At 38.0% G+C, this 22,052-nt stretch overlaps 1 protein-coding gene and 2 long non-coding RNA genes across 4 annotated transcripts; 1 reads left to right on the top strand and 2 right to left on the bottom strand.

Moving 5' to 3' along the window:
• Window positions 1-59: 59 nt before the first annotated feature.
• LOC116929404 (spondin-2) lies at window positions 60-4,000 on the bottom strand. The gene is made up of 6 exons (XM_032936619.2): window positions 3,604-4,000; window positions 2,661-2,872; window positions 2,463-2,567; window positions 2,150-2,329; window positions 1,265-1,616; window positions 60-899 (listed from the first exon to the last, which is right to left on the bottom strand). Exons 1-6 carry the CDS (start codon window positions 3,857-3,859, stop codon window positions 703-705), a joined length of 1,302 nt encoding a protein of 433 aa, XP_032792510.1. The 5' UTR covers window positions 3,860-4,000; the 3' UTR covers window positions 60-702.
• A 3,507-nt stretch (window positions 4,001-7,507) lies between these two features.
• Window positions 7,508-12,775, bottom strand: LOC116928502. Of its 2 annotated transcripts, none has more exons than XR_006650284.1 (4): window positions 10,247-12,775; window positions 8,532-10,162; window positions 8,122-8,270; window positions 7,508-8,065 (listed from the first exon to the last, which is right to left on the bottom strand). It is a non-coding gene; the product is annotated as an uncharacterized LOC116928502 (long non-coding RNA). The 2 variants fall into 2 exon arrangements; XR_006650283.1 differs by having other exon boundaries at window positions 7,515-8,065; window positions 8,532-10,753; window positions 10,841-12,775.
• Window positions 12,776-18,087: 5,312 nt separating this feature from the next.
• LOC123475319 lies at window positions 18,088-18,612 on the top strand. Its single transcript, XR_006650362.1, has 2 exons — window positions 18,088-18,384; window positions 18,451-18,612. It is a non-coding gene; the product is annotated as an uncharacterized LOC123475319 (long non-coding RNA).
• Window positions 18,613-22,052: the final 3,440 nt, after the last annotated feature.

Below are 22,052 nucleotides of genomic sequence, written 5' to 3'. Positions count from 1 at the left end.
TTGGAAGTGGGGAAAAAAGAACAATTTTGGCATGCATCAAAAACTAATGTAGAGGTGAATTTGGTACAAGTATATATTTATGGACGTTTGTGGTTAGTCATACAGTGCAATTTTTTGACGAACAACGTAGAACTCGAACAAGGACAAAAATATTCGCTTAATCAAATATTATGGCAGTGAAATGGCCACGTCCGCATTACATTGGAAACCTTCGGATATGTTGCAGTCATTTTGTGATTCCGAAACATTTCGAACTGCGATAAACCCCATCAGGCGTGGATAGCAGATCGACTTTTCGTCTGTTGCGTTTTTGTAATGGGTTTAGCTAACTTGCTTCACACAAGTGAATTTTTTAATAATGTTCATTCCAAAAATGAAGGGACGTGCACTATCAAAGAAGGTAACGACTATTCACAAGATTCAACGGATTGCAGCTGATGGCCGTAGGAAATTGTAGGTTGAGTTCGTTGAACGCGATTACTTTGCTAATAAACGAGTCTCATAAATACAACACAAGCAGCAAGTTATAAAAGATTAGATAGTAGTTATCGTACACGTCCATTTTCCTTAAATAATTTCACACCCAATTATTCCGAAGATTCTGCTATCCGTTTTCTTTTGTTAACAAGAAAGAGACTCGCACAGTTCTTGGGATTTACGTTTTCAAGATTCAGCTTTAAAATAGAAAAATAATAGTCCTCACTACCAATCAAAATAAGCGTGTGAACAATCACGAGACGACCCGCACCATTTGTTTTCCTCTAAAGGAGGGCATGGGTTTCCACCTCGACGGGCGTGTGTCAAAACTTTTCGAGTGCGTGTAGATTCCCCGATTCCACAGCTTTTCGAACAGGCGGACCAAGGTCCCCACTCACTGACCATGCAATGCCGTGGCCCACCTGGTTATAAAATATAAAGGGAAAAAAAGAAACAACATAATGACAGTGCTGGTATGAGTATTTTGATTCAACTGTAAATGATAAATGCTCTTGTAATACACAAGGACACGAGCGGGACAAAAAAGCCGGTTTCAAGCGTTACATTTAATTTCACCCATCAATTTAAATTTATATTAAAAGTGAACATGTACTGTACGTCTAATGTTCAAATGTTTGACAAGTTGCTGTATCTGTGAAACGAACTGAAAGCAAATCAAAAGAAAGACAAAACCAAAACAATTCTTAATCGGTGAAAGCATAACAGCAAAAGACTGAATCTACTAAACAACCAGTTATTTTTTAGACTGGCTTAGAATTCGACTCACTTAAATTGGTCCACTTCCGTCCACGTCTGTTCTTTTTTGCTCTTTCATCCCGACTGTACTCTGTCACCAATGACTTAAGTAACGAAGACTTTTTAGTTGATTCGCCTTTGGATTTGGCACCGGCTTTCTTTGATTTCTTCCGAAGAGTTTCATTGTTTTGTTCTTCTATGTCTTCGATTTCGTCTCTGTCAGGCTGTTCTATGTATTTCTCGGAGGGAACTGACGACGACGTTGTGGAACTTGGCGTTTCTGCTCCTTGAACAAGGGTGTCTTCTAAAATTGGTGTTTGAGTTTCGCTAGCGGGGGCCATCGTTACAGCATCGAATATTTCAGCCAGAGCATACTCCTTCACCTAAAGAATTACGTTCAAATTTCGTCATTATTGCATTGAGCTTCAATTACGAGACAATCAACTTGCGTTGATACCGCTTGCCAATACATAACACATTCTAGAACTCTACCCTTAATTACGTGTAGGAATCGTATAACAAGTAACCGCCATTCGGAATTGTCTGCCAGAGTTGCCCAAAACCGCCTCAGTCTTTGCTGCAAAAGACTACCTCTTCCAACTTTCCTACACTTTCTCCGCCCCTGCAGCCAAAATCATACCACTATGCAATTCGTAATCAAACTTGAAAGGATCACGAACATTATGTGTCACGATATTCACGTCACTTTAACCTTTCTAATGCGTCTCGTCATTGTCGTCGATAAATTATGCGTAATGCTAATAGCAATCGTTAAGCCGATCGTACGCTCTTGCTGTGCCCAGTCTAACAGTTTGCGGGCGCAAGGTCTTTGACCAGATCTTTTTTTTTTCTTTTTCGGTGAACGATTTCAGGTAATCAACAAATTTCTTCCTTTTCGCAATGCTTCTAGCATTACCTTGACGAAGAAAAACGTTGCTATAGGTGGTAGATCGTTAAGATCTGGATAGTAAAACGAATTAGCGGGATGGTTCGGCATATTCGACGTGATACGAAAGATTTTCTCAGTCGGATCGGATGGCCAATTGGGAGATGTGAAAGTGAATCCATTGTCAGTTCCACCATCCATCGGTCCAACCTAGAAAAATTAAAACCAGTCAATAATTTTTTCATCGATAAACATTTCTTAATGTGATTCGATGTCAGCGATAGTTCCAGGCCCTTAAATAACATTAAATGAAATTGATGCAGCGAAATCTTTTCGTCCATACCTTGATTGCAACACTGTCAACCCACTGGCCATCAATACACAAATTGAAACTGTCAAGTCCCACGAACCAATCTGGCGAAGGAACAATCCGCGATGCTAGGGAGACCTGAATGACAACAATCAAACAGAAAATGAGGAATAGGGAAAACTTAGAAATTAAGTTGTTTTGCTTTGTTTTGTTTTTTTTGTTTTTTCTTACCCTAGAATGATTGCTATCTACAAAAAATTCGGCTTCAGTCTTCCCCTCGCCAGCAGTAACGGGAGGGGCGTTGAACTCATCAAAAATGCCTCCTTCTCCTTGCGACTGCGCATCTAAAGTGTCGCTTCTGCCAGTCTCGGTAAACTCCTTAAATCCTTCACTTGAAGATTGGCTGATGCGGAAGAGTGTGTAGCTTGGATCATGAGAGCGACCTGTTATTTTGTGGTCGATGAATTAAGTAAAAAGAAAAAGGCCAACATTTAATAACGTTTGTTCTCGGAATAAAAAAAAAAATGAATCAAAGTTGTGGCTGCCGCTTAATCAAATCAAGCATCAAGCGATGCAGAGGAGCTCTTGAATAAACACATGAATCATCGGGTGTTGTGAGATGTAATCACTTAAAGGTACCATATTATAGAAAGTAGAACTCTGTGGCGCAGACGTCAAATACGTACATTGCAAGCCAATTTACAAGAGGAAGCTTTCAAAATCAAAGGAGCGGCAAGCCGACCTCATTATCTTGCCTAACCTCCTTGATTAGTTTTCCAGATGTAGAAGGTGTCCTTGAATGAAGCGACCTTGCATCGTAACTTCACCAAGTAAATATCGAGCAACTAAAGTTTAACAAACTTCCCGTCTGCGATGTGAGTAAAGGTTTAGCCCAAAATCTGTTTTCCTTATACGCATATTGATTTTAAACGGGATAGCCATCGCTGTGTATGTGCATACAGTGATTTCTCTTTTACTGCGGCCAAAACAAAAGTTCGTGTCAAATTCGTTCTGTTTTTACGAGTGAATTAGAAAGCGACAATTCGTAGAGCAAAGCGCATTTTGCGTGCGATATTTTTTTTCTAAAAGTGGAACTGGTTCAAGGCCGAAACGAACTTGACATTGATAACACATCTAAACTGTTAAAGGGTTGTGATCGGAAAAGCAGACTTACCGATAACTTTAGACCATTGAGCAGGGGGTCGCCATTCCGGGTATTGCTTGGGGAACAACGTCCGGGACCAATGGGTTGCGAGCGTCACTTTGTATACCATTAACTTGTCAGGATCGCAAAGGAAAGGATTTCTTTCTTTCGACGAAAATGAAGGAGATCTTTTGCTAGAGCGTGGCTTAGCCATGGCGACGCTGACGACCAGCAAAATCACCAGGAATGTAAGCACAAGGCTTGTTGTTCTGACAACATACCACATTATAGAATACGTTAAAAGACGGATGATCTTTCAATAGAGTTGGCCCTAGTTGGTAAACCCTTGCAGGCTGACACGGTTAGAAGAGAAGGAGGAGAAAGTATAAGTGACTTGCAAGCCGTCTGGCTAGCGACTGAGCTCGAATAGTGGCCACACAACCCATTAAAAGAGCTGTGGTTCACGACGGGACAAGGCGTTGGATACCTAGTCACGCTATTTTCACACATCCTTCATTTCCGTGCCAAAGGCGAGTTCATTGAAGAGGCTTGACGAATAGAATCTGTTTTTTTTTTCCCCATTCTGATTAGCATTACTTGAAAATTCTTTCTTATGTTCGCTATAGCTTTTGTGACAAAAACTTTTATTTTTTATTTTTTACACTTCCATATAAGAACTGACGAAATGATTATGTTTTTCTTTTCTTAATGCAGCACGTAGCATAATTCTCGAATCTTCAATTTTAAAGGGCAGGCCTACACGAATGTAGGCACAAAGTCCACAGACTGCGTTGCGCCCTTTTTTTCCCCTTCTATTCATACTACAATAGCCGTATCGTTGAACGATCTAACCAACCAAAAAAAAAAAAAAAGAAAAAGAAAAAAATAAATAAATCTGACGTAGGCAAGGGCTTGGCCCGAGCTTCGTCATTTCCCCTCAGCACACGTACCATCTATCATTTCTATTCCACTTACCCTATCTGTCTTTGTACGCCTTTTCGCCGTATGTAATCTGCTGTTATAATACAGTCATCCGTCAGCGAACATAATCGAAAAAAGAGTCAGATTAAATCGATAGCCGATCGTACCGGAAATGGAGGTAAAACTAACAAATCTAACGACTGGATTGAAAAAAGCAAATTATAATAATAATGAATAATGAATAATAATAATAATAATAATAATAATAATATGTAGTTGAATCATATGAAATCATATATAGCCGTCTGGTAGATGCAAAAGAAGGTATGCCATTGCCTCGTCTATAGTCGTAAAAAATCAGACTGCTGACAAGCATTTCAGCAACGCTTCGGTTACGTCTCAGTATCACGTCTAGTCTTTCACCATTGCGTTGCGCCATATCCGTAACACTTCATTGTATACCTTCCTACATCTGGGTGCGACTGCTTACAGACATAAACCAGTCTTGATAATATAAATTTTGAACTTAGGCTGGAAATAACTGAAGGCAGGGAAAAAGTGCGATTGTCAACTCAAAAAGGTTTTAATCCCTACGGCTGCTCTGTTGCTAGACAGCTTGGCGCCTCTGATTTAGGCAAAGAATGACACCTAAAAAAGAACATGAGAGGGAGAAAAAAAAAAAAAACTGGAAAAGAGAAAATGAAAACGAAAAAAAAAACAAAAAAAAAACAAAACCAAAAAAATAAAAAAACAAAAAAAAAAAAAAATTCAAATAACGTCATGGCCTGCGGAAGACTAACAAAATTGTGTCGAGACCAGCAAGAAAACTGGCATCAGTCCAAGGGAACTTTCTACACGGCAAACGCAGTTCAAAGTTTGTCGCCACAAGAAATTCGTCCGCTGTTCAAGCTATGATAATCCAGTGACGCAGGCATAATTAGATGTGGTTGCTTCTTCTTTTCTTCGTGCGTACACATTGCAAAACTTTGATGACCAAGTTAACAAGCCGGCACAAAAGCAGCACCTGGGAAACTACCCACGCACGAGGAAGATTCATACGAAGGGGAACTTTCTAAAGGTTCTAGTTATAAGAAAAAAAAAAAAAAAAGGAGAGATGAAAACACTCGTAATGGGCTTTAGGTTTTCATTGAAATTCTAAGCAGGTTGGGTGCAGCAAATCGCATACTAATACTAGCGCAGGTGTTACGCATCACGACACGACGAAACAACACAAATCAAACTTGTGACATGATGGATGCGCACTAAGTGCCGCTTACACCACTCTTCCTTTAAAAAAAAAAAGGAGTGAAGCTTATTCAGATAATTTCATTTCATTTTACCTATTACCGTATGTAAACTCGTAAATACTAGTTTCGTTGTGTTGGTGTTAAATGCCCCGAGAAAAATGTGTGAGTGATTTTCGTTTGTAAATAATAATAATAAAAAAATAATAATTTACTTGTGGTTGGGGTACTAATCGTTATCGTGCCATCTATTGTGCTCTATCCAGAAATTGGAAAGAGGATTGAGTGCCTGTGCGATAAGACGTTTTTGCCTCATCTTCTTTTGACTTATCGTTATGCAAATAAAGAAACTCAATGCGCGACCGAATCTCCCACACTTTCTGTGAGAGTACGGCGTGAGGAAACGGTGATGTAGTTATTGGAACTAAATAAACACATTAATCATGGGATTGCTATACGCGAAATAATAAGTTGACAAGGGAAGAGACCATGACCGACTGTCATTGTAGACATCCCATCCGCATATTATAATAATGACCTTCTTACAACTTACCTTAACCTCTAGTTGATTCTTTATTCCGCCAATTCGTCAGCCTTGGTTCCAATTCTACCGCAGTCTTGTTTGCCTTGCGAACAGAACAACGATGTTGGTAAACGAATGCGATTGTTGTTAAGGTTGAAATAAACATGAGATTTTTTTTTTGCAGGACGCCTTCACTGTATCGCAGATGCCATCAACCTTTCACTGCAACCAAATGCCTTATTAACCATGTTGGATGTTTTAAATGACGCACCGGCCATCCGTGTCGTATACACAAGTCTAGGAGAAATCTGGCGATGCGCTGACTCATGTCCCACACTGTGCATGTGTTTTTTCTTGCTTGAAAATAGTATCCGACCTTGATAGTGACTTGGCGAGGGAACATTTCATTGACTGGGCTTGAGACCCACCTCACTTTTTTTGGCTAGCCTAGCACAAGAGTCGACTTACTTCCGGTACCGCACCATGTATAGAAAACAAGAGATATCAAAACCACGAAAAACAATTTCAGCGCTTTTATGTGTGCATACGCGAAGACTTTTCGCGATTAGACCTTTCAGTGGGTGAGTAGTAAAAACATGATTTTTCCGTTTTTTTTTTTGTTTTTTTTGTTTTTTTTTAAAGGAGGATTTAAGAGGATAAGGAGATTGAAAGCATTGATTTGGGATCCCTAAATGGGAGACCACCGCAACGGACAGGAAGACGGACATCCACCAAAAATAAAGCACATTAGCCTTGTGGGACACGACCACTTACGCAGCTAGTAATACGGAAATACAACAGTTTAGCTTGCAAAATTTTCAGTCACGCGAAACAAAAGGATGCATATTTTTAGAGCGCGCTCCCGCAATGTTAATTGACGTGTGAACATTTGACAATGGATTTGAAATATTTCATTTCAAACATTTGTGAGTTGAACACGTTTAATAAATGACGATGCATGTCCATTGAGGTTTCAGCAGCAAGGTTATCGCGATGAAAAGCGTGAAACTATTGTTTTGCTGATTCTGTAAACTCCCATGCGACCTCTACTTCCAAGGTTAACTGTCTCGAGAAGGAGGCCTTGAATAAATGTAAGGATCGGCCCATATTGCGTCGATTAGTCAGGACGTCGGCGGCATTTCTGCCTTTTTTGGCGAGTGAGATTTTTAATTCCTCTATCTCAATTGAGGTCAGCAGGAACCACTTCTTCAACATTAAATTAAACGCACTGTCTTCATCTGGTACCTTACCGTATCCATCTTAACCCATCGTGCTTTCATTTTCATCCTGTCCATTCGTATCAGTTTTGAACCATCTCTTTCTTGTACTTGTTTAACGAAGCCTTAAAAACGCCATCATTTAGCTTTGCTGAATCTGAAAATCGTTCATGATCTTATGTGGAAAAAGAAGCGCACCCGATGTTATAGCTGTGTTTTACATTACGGCCTTGGGATGAAAGACCAATCAATTATGCTATTAAGAACATGTAAACAAACACAAGCCAATGTTTTGTAATCGTCATACCGCAGAGGATTGTAACAAGAAAGAAATAGAATGTTGCGCACCAGAAGGAAAAAAGATAGTGGCGAAAATTTACTGTAAGGAGGAGCGCTTCAATTAGTAGGTCAATGCCGAAATACCCACGGATGCGCCTTCCTCTTTCGCTGTATCCACAAACATTGCGTTTCCAGTACGCGAATTGATGTTTGAACTTCGCAACTGTGCTTATGCAGACTCATAACTTTTGAATCGCGTAAAATATTCGCTGCACCATGCGGTGTATGGAGCTTTAACAAAAAACGAGCTAAAGAGTGTTTTTAATAAGAAATTTACTCATGTCGCTCGATTATTTTTACATACGGGTTGCGGTGATCAGTGACAGTCCTTTTCTCAAAAGGCCATAAAAACTTGTTGGTCAAACCGATTTTGGATCGTTTCGGGAAACCCAGGTGTTCAACACGTTTCTGAGGAAGATAACGCAGCCAAAGTATACATCTTACCGTTAGATCCTACATACGAGATTTCAATGAAAAAAGAAAGAAAAAGTAATACATAAATAAATAAATAAATAAATAAATAAATAAATAAAAAAAAAAAAAAAAGATGAAAAAAAAAAGTGAAAAAGATTTTCTGAATTAAACGAGAGGGGTGTATCGTAAAATTACGCACCTTGACACACAGTCTCAAAAAAAGAAAGCCATATATAATCGATTTGATAAGACAGATGGAAATGATGCTTTTTTACTGATAAACCATGCGAAAAACCCTACCAATAATTTATGTAGCTTTACAACCATATAGCAGTCCAGGAAGACTCATGCTCAAGGAAAATCAATGTTGTTGTAGAAATAAAGAAACTTGATCTTGACAACCTCATCGAGGTAATATGTTGCAGAACATAACACAGGCACCACATAAACAGCCAGGAAGGAATGTTCTGACAAGTTGCAAAACCGACTGCAAAGTGGGTCAATGTCGCACCAAATGGTACGTTCTGCCCAAAAAGTACCGCATTTATATGATCTGCGTCCACGTTACGAGGACCACGTGCGAATTCGGTTGATTTTAGACTTTTTTAGAAATAGCAAAATGAGGCCATAGGGCTTCTCTTTAAAAACGTTAGTGAACTGCCCCGAGGTGCTTCCGAGGCCACATGCAAAATTGGGAAGCTTCAAGGAAAGGAAAACTGTATTTACAGTAATACCTACATGGCTGCAAACAGACGTAAGAAATAAAATAATGCAATGATGTCATTATACAACGATGTATGTCTTATGTCTACCATTTGGCTTCTTTCCGCTAGGCTCATATTTGGTTTTGGCACATCCTCGCCTATCAAGCCATTACTTCGGTGCTGTCCTCTTCTCTTCTTTGCTTTTCCTCTATTTTGTTTACATGTTGAAGGTGGCGCAAAGAAAGAAAAACAAATGGAAGTGGGTCAAGCTAAGAGTCAACTCTTTCCCCTTCGCTTGGTTTTTCGGTTCCTGTGTTCCCGTCTCATCAGTTGCAATAACTATTGGTTACGATTTCGGAACTGGTGAAAGGATTTACGATGACCGCCAACCTCAGACAGGGATATGTTCAAATCGCCTCTTATCACTGACGGAATATTCGAGGCCATTAGTATACCATCGTGTGCAATCTTTTCCCTCCATACAATGAAGTCTTAAATAAAAAACGTGTCATCACATAATTGGCTTTTCTTCCCTTTATCGTTTCGGGTTATTGTTATTGTACTTAAATGACGTCATAGTACAAGTCCTAATAAATACAAGCAATGCGTTAACATGCTCTTGGGTGACTAAGGCGTTCTCCTTTAACTAGCCCACCAGCCAATGAAATTGAGCTGTGATTTTTATGGCCCTTTAAATCCATTTTTTCAACTTACCTATCCTATAGGCACTCCTTGTAAAGCTCTAGATGCCAAGAGCGTAGTTAAGTGTTACAGCTTTTCAACTGGTCACCAAGATTATAGGGCTGCTTTATTTTTCCCGCACAATTTCAGGCAAGCTGTCACTTCAATTGATAGTGTTAAAGGCAAACGTAAAAAACAAATCTTTATTTACTAATGAGGTGTGCATTTGTGGCTCTCTAAAGAGTAAGGTGATTTTGGTTGACAAACCTCGCTCTTGATCGTGGCCCTTAAAAGGTATCTCGCAGGAGCGCATTTCCAGCCGATAACGCGTCACAGTACTAATACTAAATGAGTGCAACAAATCCGAGATGGAATATTCACGTTCATTTTAATTCCTGTCGGGAATGTTCCAATGTCAATAGAGGAATAGCAGCATAAGAAACAACTCCTGCAGGCAATACATCTGATTCTAAGAGGGTTTAGATATCATGAATGCTCTACACGGGCTATTATTCGTTGTGGACTACTTGGCATATGTTTGAAGACCTAAGTGGATGAATTTGCGAACTTGATTGGCCAAGCTCGAATTTAAATTTGAAGAGAATCTCTCCGAAAGTTGTTGACGCTTACCGCAAAGATTGTGCTTGAGCCGGAGTATAGCAGCCAAAACATGGCTAATTAACTGTCGAATATACTATCCGGGAACACCTAACAAAATTCAGACTTCACAAATTCCCTTTAGTACATTGTATGAAAAGAAGAATGAGATCAACTGTAAGAAACAAAAACAAAACCAAAATGAAACTCAATAAATTAATTAAGAAACAAAAAATAAGTAAATGCGATTAAGGTTCAAACTGTCAATAGAAGATCCCGAGAATTAAAATTCCACGACACAGAAACGCAATTAACAATGACTTCTATAGACAATACCATTTCGGAAAATGTTCAGCTGGTGCGGGGTTTAAGCTAAGGTGACTCACTTGCTTAGGGAGTACCTATGGAAAAAGAAACTGAGAAAACAGCACTAATTAGGGAATTTCTTTTCTGTCGACGAAAATAGATCCACTGCTTTGGTTTTAAGAATGCAGGCCAGATGCTTCGTAATGATAGTCAGACGTCAAGAATTTAAATTCTCTAGGAAAAGACATTTGAAAAAACTGTCAAAGGATGGGCAAAAAATCAACAAAAAACAAACAAACAAAAAAGCTTCCTGTTACTTACAAGATTGCCGCCCAAATTTAATTTTCAGTAGAACTGCGAGATTCGGATTCAAGTAAAATTAGTGATACACATCACCTTTTTAACGTGCTCATTAACAAAAGGTGGTACTGTAGAAAACTTTGAAAAACAAAGCAACCCCGCCCAGAAGACCAGTTTAGAACCGTTTCTAAAACTATGTAAGGCTCTCCGACGAAAGCTTCATATGACGAAAATGGCTGCAGAAAATAATCACCGTGCAAGTATCGCTACTGCCGGCTGCTGCACGGTAACAGTCGTAAAAACGTCAAAATTCGCAGGCGAAACTATGCATTTCCACCTACATCGCAGTATTTACGGTCATCGTATAATCCAGGTCTTCTTCTTCATACTATACCAACAGCTATTTCCGCCATTATTTCTATGACGAGCTCGAAACAACGAAATGGTGCTAAAGCTTTTACAGTGGCTATTATGCGGAGAACAGAATGTAATACAGAGCCACGCACTGACGAAACTTTCAGTCAGGCTCAAATGTTGAGTATATACCTAACACTCCTTGTTGATAAATTATTCCAACATTTCCCGTGAAGTCGAAAGGCCACGTGATTAATTAATGACTAGAGGCCTTTTAAGTTTTAAGACCAGCTTTCCCTCGAAAAGTTGTGGCTCCAGATTTTATGCCTGAGAACTAAACAGAAAGATTCAAATATAGCCAGGCATCTATGCTTTTTTTAGACCTAACTAAAGTGTTGACTCAATCTGGTTGACCAGACTTCTATTCAAGCTGACACCTAGGAATAGGTGTGGCAAAACCAGCTTGTGAACTCTTCAATAGTTGTAAAAGACAACATCACTTGCTACAATGCGGAATATTACTTAAATTTTTTACATCACTACGGAAGCTTCTCAACATCGCAAACGCGGTAGCTGTAATTGCGAATGAATGGAAAATACCAGCACATCCAGATAAAGGAGTTTTAAGGAAATATGGATCGGACACATGCTTCCCACAGAGTAGTTCGCATGTATAGCATTCTGACGGCCAACCATAATTTAGGTATTTGTAGTTAACGAATAACGTTTCATTCTCTAAATTTGCATCTTCAATGGTATATTTGATGGATTTGTTATGTGTGCATGGAGAGTACCAACCATAAAAAATGAAGACCATCCACCACATGAAAGTTCACTTTTAGAATGTATCCTGTCCTGCATGTTGCACGGCTGAAATGGAAGTAGTGTTGTGGGCTGTAGCCCATGTAATTACAACCACTATAACTTCTAGATTTATAAAATGAACTATACAGGAACATGATTTAGAAATACCAATTTTAAACTAATCAAAAAGTAGATGAGCTGAAAGTTTTGCCTTGTGAGGAATACAAATATTTTGAAAACTGGATTTGTGTACACTTTCTTTCCAAGTCTATGTTCGACAAAAACACAAATCAATTTAACATTCATTTTAATAGAATAATGAAGAGTCTCCACTTTGCACATATGTGAGCACAGACACAAACAAGTCTGCAAATCAGTGTATGAAAACTGAACAGCTTTTACATAAAAATCATGAAATAAATCTTTACATGCCTTTGGTAGTACTAATTAGCAGTGCATGTAATCCCCTATGGGTTTAGCAACGCTGTGTCTAATCAATCCTACAGGCGCCCGTTGGCCCATATGAAGCTCTGGCAAGTTTTATGGCAAAACAAAAATTTGATTTGATATTCAAAAGCATTAAAACGCCATTTAAAAGTATATATTCGAAATACTTGCCATCTCGCATAATGAAAATCTGTTTTCATTTAAACTATTATCACTTTTCCTGGAATTCTAAAAACGCCCCGGATGATTCAGGCATAAGGAACGTAAATAGGGAACGTAAACGTAAGCAATGACCAAAACAAACACAAACTGTGCAATAGCAAGGCCTACCATGGACTACTCTAACTTAAGGACGGGACTCTTCGACATTTCCTATGTAACCCATGTAATTTTTTTAATTTTTTATTTAATTTAATTTTTAAAAATAATTATTGACTTACCAAATGTCCCTATATTGAAAATTAACCCTTAAAGAGATATTAAATATTTTCTATCAGAAAATAGGGAAATTGGGCGGGCCAACAGTGCCATCTAGGAGCCAAAAATCCTAACTCATTGCTTGTTTTCTTTCTACAATTTCAAGTTCAGTTGTCAATCAGCAAGATCATGCGATTTTAGTTGATAGATGGCACCCGACAATTTCGAGTTCAGTTGTCAATCAGCAAGAACTTGCGATTTTTGGTTGATAGATGGCACCGGCGGCCCGCCCAATTCTCCCTCCTACCAAAATTAAAATCGCAATATCTTCTTAAATGATTCGTTTTATAAAGAAAAAAATAGATGGTTACAATAGACCAGTTTCGGATGCTGCGTTGCAAAATTTAAAAAAATCCAGGGGGGTTTCAATTGCAGGGGGAGATAGGAAAAAAGGGGGTTTTTGATTTATTTACCCTAGTAATACTTTTCCAATTCAGGAAATGTTCTAGAATACTACACTTTAAGACATTCTGCGTCTTCTCCAGTCTTTATAAATAATTAATCATCCCTAGTTTATCCATTATCCCCATATCCACATTTGAATCACCCATGTTTACATATTTTCTTGACACTAGAAACGCAAAAAATACTAAACAGCATCCCTAGCCTTTTACTTGAATTAATTTTCATGGATAAACTAGGGATGATTAATTATTTATGAAGACTGGAGAAGACGCAGAATGTCTTAAAGTGTAGTATTCTAGAAAATTTCCTGAATTGGAAAAGTTTTACTACCTAGTCTTTTACTTGAATTAATTTTCATGGATAAACTAGGGATGATTAATTATTTATAAAGACTGGAGAAGACGCAGAATGTCTTAAAGTGTAGTATTCTAGAACATTTCCTGAATTGGAAAAGTATTACTACCTAGCCTTTTACTTGAATTAATTTTCATGGATAAACTAGGGATGATTAATTATTTATAAAGACTGGAGAAGACGCAGAATGTCTTAAAGTGTAGTATTCTAGAACATTTCCTGAATTGGAAAAGTATTACTAGGGTAAATAAATCAAAAACCCCCTTTTTTCCTATCTCCCCCTGCAATCGAAACCCCCCTGGATTTTTTTAAATTTTGCAACGCAGCATCCGAAACTGGTCTATAGAGCAACTCCATCTCGTTCAGGGGCCTGGACGCTGTCAGGCAAAACATGACGACAACTCCTGTTAGGGTTCAGGTCCCTGGCCTCAATTTGCAGCAAGAGATGGGCAGCTCAATTCGCTATACTAGCGCAACTTGCCTTACGCATTCAGTTGCAACTCCATCTCGTTCAGGGACCTGAACCCTGTCAGGCAAAAACATAAAACCCCCGAGCCGTTATTTTTTGTTTTGTTTTGTTATTATTTATGTTTATTGTTTATTTTTCTTTTTTTTTCCTTTCCGTAATACAATGCCTTTTAACTTTATAATTTTTTTTTCATTTATTAGAATATTACTTAATTAAGCAACGGTATAATTTCATTAAAATTACCGTAATAATTGTGAATTTCCACTCATGGGCATTCGGGTAGTGGAACCGGTTTCAAAACGCGATATCATTACTGTGTACCCTATTTGACTTGTTTTTTGCAATACATCATAGTTTTATTTATTTTCCTTCACTTGCACACCCATTTTAAGTTAAGGCTGGGCCACATCTTTTAAAGTGGGTATTTTAAACGAAAGAAAACCGCTTGATAAGCACCTACCCGAGTAATGACCCATCAGCTATTTTTCAGGTAGGTAGGTCGGTGCGGTTTAACGTGTCTCGGGTAATCCCTCTATCCCAGTACACAAAATTAAAATAGCTTTATAGGTAACAATTTTAGGTCTAAATAAACAAATTTTACAGAAATGGATAGCCGATGATGGGGGCTATCCACTTCCGTAAAATTTTTACTTAAAAAATACCTAACCGAGTAGTAAACCGATTGGATATTTTTGTCAGTGTGGTTTAACGGATCGTGAAACTAAATGAATTATAATCAGTAAACTATAAGCTCTATATTTGAAAAAAGTTGCAGGAATGGGTAGCTCTTGATAAGATCAATCCATTTGTTCAAAATTATCGCATTAAAAAATTTTTACTAAGGTAGTAAACCGGTTTACAATTTTTTGTAAAGGTTGGTGTGGTTTTACGGGTATCGGGTAACCCCCAACTCCCTGATTTATGTAAAACTTAAATAATTGTTTGCGGAAAAACTATAAGTCCAAATTAAATAATATTTACAGATGTCAATATTCCTCATCAAGATCTATCTATTTCTATTAAAAATTTTGAAAAAATATTCATAGAAAAAAAAATTTAAAAAGAATTATATTTTTTACTTTTGTCAATAGGGTCGAGTATATCCATAGAGCGCAAAAACTATAAAAAAACGTCTTGTCTCGAGTTTTTTGTTGATGAATATTTTATCATAATTTTACAGAAATGGGTAGCTTTTGATGAGGGCTATCGATATCTGTAAAATTTATTTAATTTGGACTTATAGTTTTTCCGCAAAAAATTATTGAAGTTTTACATGTATCAGGGAGGTGGGGGTTACCCGATACCCGTGAAACCGTACCAACCAAAGGAAAAAATTGTAAATCGGTTTACTACCCTAGTAAAAATTTTTAATGCGATAATTTTGCACAAATGGATTGATCTAATCAAGAGCTATCCATTCCTGTAATATTTTTCAAATATAGAGCTTATGGTTTTCCGATTATAATTCATTTAGTTCACGATCCGTCAAACCACACCGACAAAAATATCCAATCGGTTTACTACTCGGTTAGGTATTTTTTAAGTAAAAATTTTACGGAAGTGGATAGCCCCCATCATCGGCTATCCATTTCTGTAAAATTTGTTTATTTAGACCTAAAATTGTTACCTATAAAGCTATTTTAATTTTGTGTTCTGGGATAGAGGGATTACCCGAGACACGTTAAACCGCACCGACCTACCTACCTGAAAAATAGCTGATGGGTCATTACTCGGGTAGGTGCTTATCAAGCGGTTTTCTTTCGTTTAAAATACCCACTTTAAAAGATGTGGCCCAGCCTTAACTTAAAATGGGTGTGCAAGTGAAGGAAAATAAATAAAACTATGATGTATTGCAAAAAACAAGTCAAATAGGGTACACAGTAATGATATCGGGTTTTGGAACCGGTTCCACTACCCGAATGCCCATGAGTGGAAATTCACAATTATTACAGTAATTTTAATGAAATTATACCGTTGTTTAATTAAGTAATATTCTAATAAATGAAAAAAAAATTATAAAGTTAAAAGGCATTGTATTACGGAAAGGAAACAGAAAGAAAAATAAACAATAAACATAAATAATTACAAACACAAAACAAAAAAATAACGGCTCGGGGGTTTTATGTTTTTGCCTGACAGGGTTCAGGTCCCTGAACGAGATGGAGTTGCAACTGAATGCGTAAGGCAAGTTGCGCTAGTATAGCGAATTGAGCTGCCTATCTCTTGCTGCAAATTGAGGCCAGGGACCTGAACCCTAACAGGAGTTGTCGTCATGTTTTGCCTGACAGCGTTCAGGCCCCTGAACGAGATGGAGTTGCTATAGAGCAGTAAAATATCCTACGTTGCACGTTCTCCACAAATGCAAAAATCTCATTGTGTTGAAGTTGGTCTGCTGCGGCTGCAGCGTCTTATGGAGAAACCAACTTCTTCATGTTAAAAAATAAGTTTTCATAAATATAATTAAGATTTTCCCCCTTATCTTCCTAGCAGTGGGTACCCTATTCATTTTTTCATTTCCCAATTTCTTTTCTAGCCCTAGTTCTATCTGGTTTATTTTTATTTAGCTATTGTTTGTGAATGGTTTGTTTTTCATCCCCTTGTAGCAGACGAATTTCTGGCAGCAAAGTTACAAACAAAAATAAAATAAAAATAAAGTAGATAGAACTGGGGCTAGAAAAAAAAATGGGAAATGAAAAGATGAATAGGGTAACCAATGCTAGGAAGAAAAGGAGGAAATCTAAATTCTAGTTATGAAAACTTAATTTTTAACGTGAAGAAGGTGGTTTCTCCATAGCCCGCTGCAGCCGTAGCAGACCAACTTGGACACAAATGAGATTTTGGTATTTGTAGAAAAACGCGCAACGCAGGATGTTTTACTGCTCCATCTCGCCTTGTTAAAGGGTGTCGGGTGGGCTATTTTCATGAAAAAAATAAAAAAACATCTTTAAATGCAGCTTTAAAAAGCAATGGACCAGTTTCGGATGCTGCGTTGCAAAATTTAAAAAAATCCAAGGGGGTTTCGATTGCAGGGGGAGATAGGAAAAAAGGGGGTTTTTGATTTATTTATCCTAGTAATACTTTTCCAATTCAGGAAATGTTCTAGAATACTACACTTTAAGACATTCTGCGTCTTCTCCAGTCTTTATAAATAATTGATCATCCCTAGTTTATCCATGAAAATTAATTCAAGTGAAAGGCTAGGTAGTAAAACTTTTCCAATTCAGGAAATGTTCTAGAATACTACACTTTAAGACATTCTGCGTCTTCTCCAGTCTTTATAAATAATTAATCATCCCTAGTTTATCCATGAAAATTAATTCAAGTAAAAGGCTAGGGATGCTGTTTAGTATTTTTTGCGTTTCTAGTGTCAAGAAAATATGTAAAAATGGGTGATTCAAATGTGGATATGGGGATAATGGATAAACTAGGGATGATTAATTATTTATAAAGACTAGAGAATACGCAGAATGTCTTAAAGTGTAGTATTCTAGAACATTTCCTGAATTGGAAAAGTATTACTAGGGTAAATAAATCAAAAACCCCCTTTTTTCCTATCTCCCCCTGCAATCGAAACCCCCCTGGATTTTTTTAAATTTTGCAACGCAGCATCCGAAACTGGTCTATAGGGAAAGAATGCCATCCTTAAGTTAGAGTAGTCCATGGGCCTACTTAATGGTTAAGGGGCGTCCCTAAAGTATCGTTCACACGGCAGCTCTTTTCTGCGTATTGCGTACAACGTATTACGTTCTTCGTTTACGTTTTTCCTACGTAAATTTCATTACGTTTTTTACGAACCAAAATTTACGTTAAAATCTTCGTAGTCTGTTCACATACAGCACTCTGCACTTACGTAAGTTGGTTTTTAACGTTAATTCAAACTTTCCCTTTCTACTCATAGATGTAGTGTTTGTCAATTTGAGTCCTTGTTAATAATATCAACATCAAAGAATAGAATAGGGCTCTTCGGGGTTGTGTTTTCTTTCCAAAAAACTTGGCAACGCAGCAGCCAATGTCACAGCGTAAAAGCGTCTCCGTTTGACTTCCAAGACTTTCTACAGTTAAACAACAATGGTTACTCGTCGAGTTTGTTGTGTTGATAAGTGTAAAAATACAAATAGTGGATGTGTAAAGCTATTTGCGTTACCTAAAGATAGTTTACGACGCCAACAATGGTTAGGTAAATTGAAATTAAGGAAGTTGAGGTGTAACACCAAAATAGAAAACGTTCGTGTGTGTTCAATTCATTTTGTAACAGGTAAGATAACGTAAGATACTGTTTGAATTCTTAAGATAATCTTAAATATTAATTATTTGTGTAAAGGAAAACCAGCGTTACCTTATTATCCATCCAATCACATAGATTGGGTTCCAACATGTTTTTTGGACGGCATGCGTGAGAAACTTGGTGATAAATTGTAAACTTGTTGATAAAAGTAATAATGAATCAATCGAGTAACAACAATACAATGTATAACGCTGTTAATTTTCATTACCTTTGCCTTTACCAACACGACACCAGAATGTAACACTAAACAATTAAAGCTTTTTATCCAGCCATCTCTCACTGCCTGTTTTGATTCATAAGCGAGACCCTTGAAGGCCTGGACGGTTTCGCCTGTAATTTCTTTACATTTCGTCTCAATTAGGTAAATAAAAATATCAGATGAGGTTATTTTAGGAACAAATTTGTTGCACTCGTTGCCCTGTTTCCATAGTTCTTTTGGAATTTCGTAAGGGCAGTGTGCACAACTTATTAGTTTCAATTTCTCTAAATATGCATGTCTTTCAGCTGGCTGAAGACCATTTGCATAAGAAGAAAAAGAAGATGACATGGTAACATTTCTAGACTATCTACTTAAACGTCAAGCAATCGCGCTGTGACATTGGCTGCTGCGTTGCCAAGTTTTTTGGAAAGAAAACACAACCCCGAAGAGCCCTATAGAATAGCAGAATTTGAAAATTGAGTTAACAGAAGTAAACAGTGGCGAGATTTAAGGTATAAGAACAGACTATAAACAGCAATAATACTAAAAAAAAAAAAAGAATGAAGACAAGCGTATTAGATTTTGACTACGTAGGGCGTAAAACGTTCAAAAATCTTATGTAAAAATGAGATCAATCTCATTTTAACGTAGTTACGTTTTGACTTCGTTTTCACTCCGTTTTGAGTTAATGAATTACGTACTACGTAGAGCGTTGTGTGTGAACACTTAGCCGTTTCGACAAACGCAATTTGTAACGCAAAAACGCAATACGTATTACGTAAGACTGTACGTAAGACTGTCGTGTGAACGTACCTTAAAACGCGAAAGCGAAACGCGAAACTCAATGCGGAACCAAGATCTTTGTTTCGCGGTTTAGACGATTTAGACCTTTTCGCAACATGTACTAAACTGCAAAACATCGTTGCAGAGAAGTTCCTCCAAACCAGGCGAAACGTTGAATGCCAATTCAGATTCAGATTTCAGAGTCATAGCGGTCAAAGAATGAAAAAATTTGACGTACATAAATAGAAAATCTTATTCTATGACTCTGGCCATTTGTGTTAAATTTACAAATTCTTCATTATTCATAAGATTATTTATTATCCCACCATAGCAACCTAAAAGTCGTGATTTGTGAGTTAATTCAAACAGATAGAAACATAGATTTAAAACAAAATTTATTAACGAAATAAAGAACCATTATTTTTTTTTTCGTTTTCGAATTTGTGTTAATCGGAATGTAATTCACATTTGTCACATGTTAATCAGGAAAAGCTCGGGACCTTTTCTTTTTCATAATTTGATTTTCGTCGCCTAGACGTACGTTTTTTAAATGTGAAAATTAACTGAATATAAATATCTTGCCATGTACTCCATTTCTTCTAATGATTTCATTCAATTAAATGCAAAATTCAATAGCATTTTCAATAAGAGTTTTTGCAAAAACGGTTCGTAGTTTAGACTGCCCTTAGGCGAAATTAGTCGGTTTCGCAGCTCATTGCCTTTGGGATTTCGTAGTTTGAATTCAGGCGCCATTTTTTCAAATGACGTCAGGGCAAGCGGGTTAACCTCGATTTTCGCCCCATTCCGCCCCGGCTGACAAAATGGCACCCTTATTCAGTCCCGATTGCCTTTTCACGGGCTGGGGCGGTTAACCCGATTATGGCTAATCGGGGCCGATCGCTGTATACGGTATGTTTCTGCTTTGAAATAAAAGAACAAAAAGAATTAGGCAACGCATCAAACGGCGCAATTTTTTTAAATAGGGTGAATTTAAAACATAAATAAAAAATTCCTAAATTGCACCGTCATTTTGATTTTAGTCCCAAAAAATCGGGAATGAAAAGGAGCCCTAGTGGATTTACTTTTTTAGCACACGAACTGTTAATAAAAAATTCAAAAAATAAAAAAAGGTGTTTTGCCCTATCACCCATGTAGACGACCGGCCTGCTAGACTAGCGAACCTAGCGGGGAATCCTGGAACCACTTAGTCAACACCCGTCCGTTTGGGATAGGTGATTGTCACTTACAGTGCTGCCCTCACGGGCAGGATTGTAGGTGGCAAGGGCCTTCTTCTTTTTGTGTTTACGTTGGAAGTGGTCCTTGCCCCCTTTTTTTCGGTTGAGTTATTCAGTATAGTGTGTTTGTATTGTATAACAGTCGTGAACGAGGACATCTCGTTTACCTACCCGTAATCCAGTCTCAATTAAGTGTAATACATCCCTTTGGGGAGGTTGAGTACTACAAAGAATTAAATGTTGTTTGGAATAGGAATTTAAGTGAACTCGGAGGCGAATTACCCACAATGATAGACGTGTATTTTACTTGACTAAGGCCATAAGAATTACACGGGAAAGGACATACAATATGACAAGGAAGGGAATAACGAGCCAAACCATAATGACCAACAGAATAAGGACAATTTGGAAGCTTACCGATGTAGCGCGAGCGTTACGGGAGTGCACGTTGGTAAAACGATACGAAGCGGCTCGTGGTAGCGAGAGCGGGACACGGGGGAAACAGACAGTTCAAAAGGGAGAAAAGCACGAGACAAAGTTTAAGAGTAGGGAAAGAGTCAAGTGCACGAATAAACTCAAAGAATTAACACTCAATAATTCGACTACTAAACGTTTCAGAACTGTGAGGAGACTCTAGCAAATTCAAGAATTTGCACCGACAGAGTTTCCGCGTCTAAACGTTGTGGAAGTTGCCGAACGACTCTGTTTGTCGGAAATGTGGGTTCATTACGAAACCTCGCATTTCGGGAGTGGTCACAGACGCTGATGGGCTGTCGCAACTCGGCACGAGCAACCAATCAAGAGATGTTTTATTAATTGATTGATTATGACGTGTAAGCAACCAATCAACTGATTGTTTAGTTATTGTGCGATATGCGCATCAGTTGCAGGTGTTCATCGAGGTCAGCTAAAAGCATCGATGACTTCATCTCCGGATTGACAAACAACGTTTCAAGGAAGTAAACAGGAAATACGATACGAATTGTAAACGTTAACATAAGGAAAAAGGTGGATATCATAAGTGAAAAAGGGAGTAACATAAGATCATAAAACGTGGGCAAGTTGAGTAAATATATTTGTAGGCCTTCGTTACATAAGTTCCCAGTTCTCTCTCTCTCTCCCCCCCCCCCTTTTTTCAACGGAGAATAAAGCCGTTCGTTTTTTCCTAAAAGTCATTTTCTTCATCGTCATTATTTCACCCTCCATCCCTCATCTCTGTTATCACGTTCCATTGCACGTGAACGTGATTAACAAATGGTGCCGAAACCCGGGATTTAACGAACACGTGCATTTCTCTTGTCATCCATAGTAAAACGTGTTAAGATTCAGTAAAATTGTCGGGTATTCCCTGTTGCAAGACTTTGGCATACGTTTACGCCAGCCTGAAGGCAGGTCTACCACGCGTTGCGTATCTGACTGTA

The sequence above is a fragment of the Daphnia magna genome, linkage group LG8 (assembly GCF_020631705.1).
Source record: "Daphnia magna isolate NIES linkage group LG8, ASM2063170v1.1, whole genome shotgun sequence".
NCBI classification, from domain to species: domain Eukaryota; kingdom Metazoa; phylum Arthropoda; class Branchiopoda; order Diplostraca; family Daphniidae; genus Daphnia; species Daphnia magna.
The sequence above is the reverse complement of the archived record's forward strand: the minus strand, read 5'-3'. Positions and strand labels throughout refer to the sequence as shown.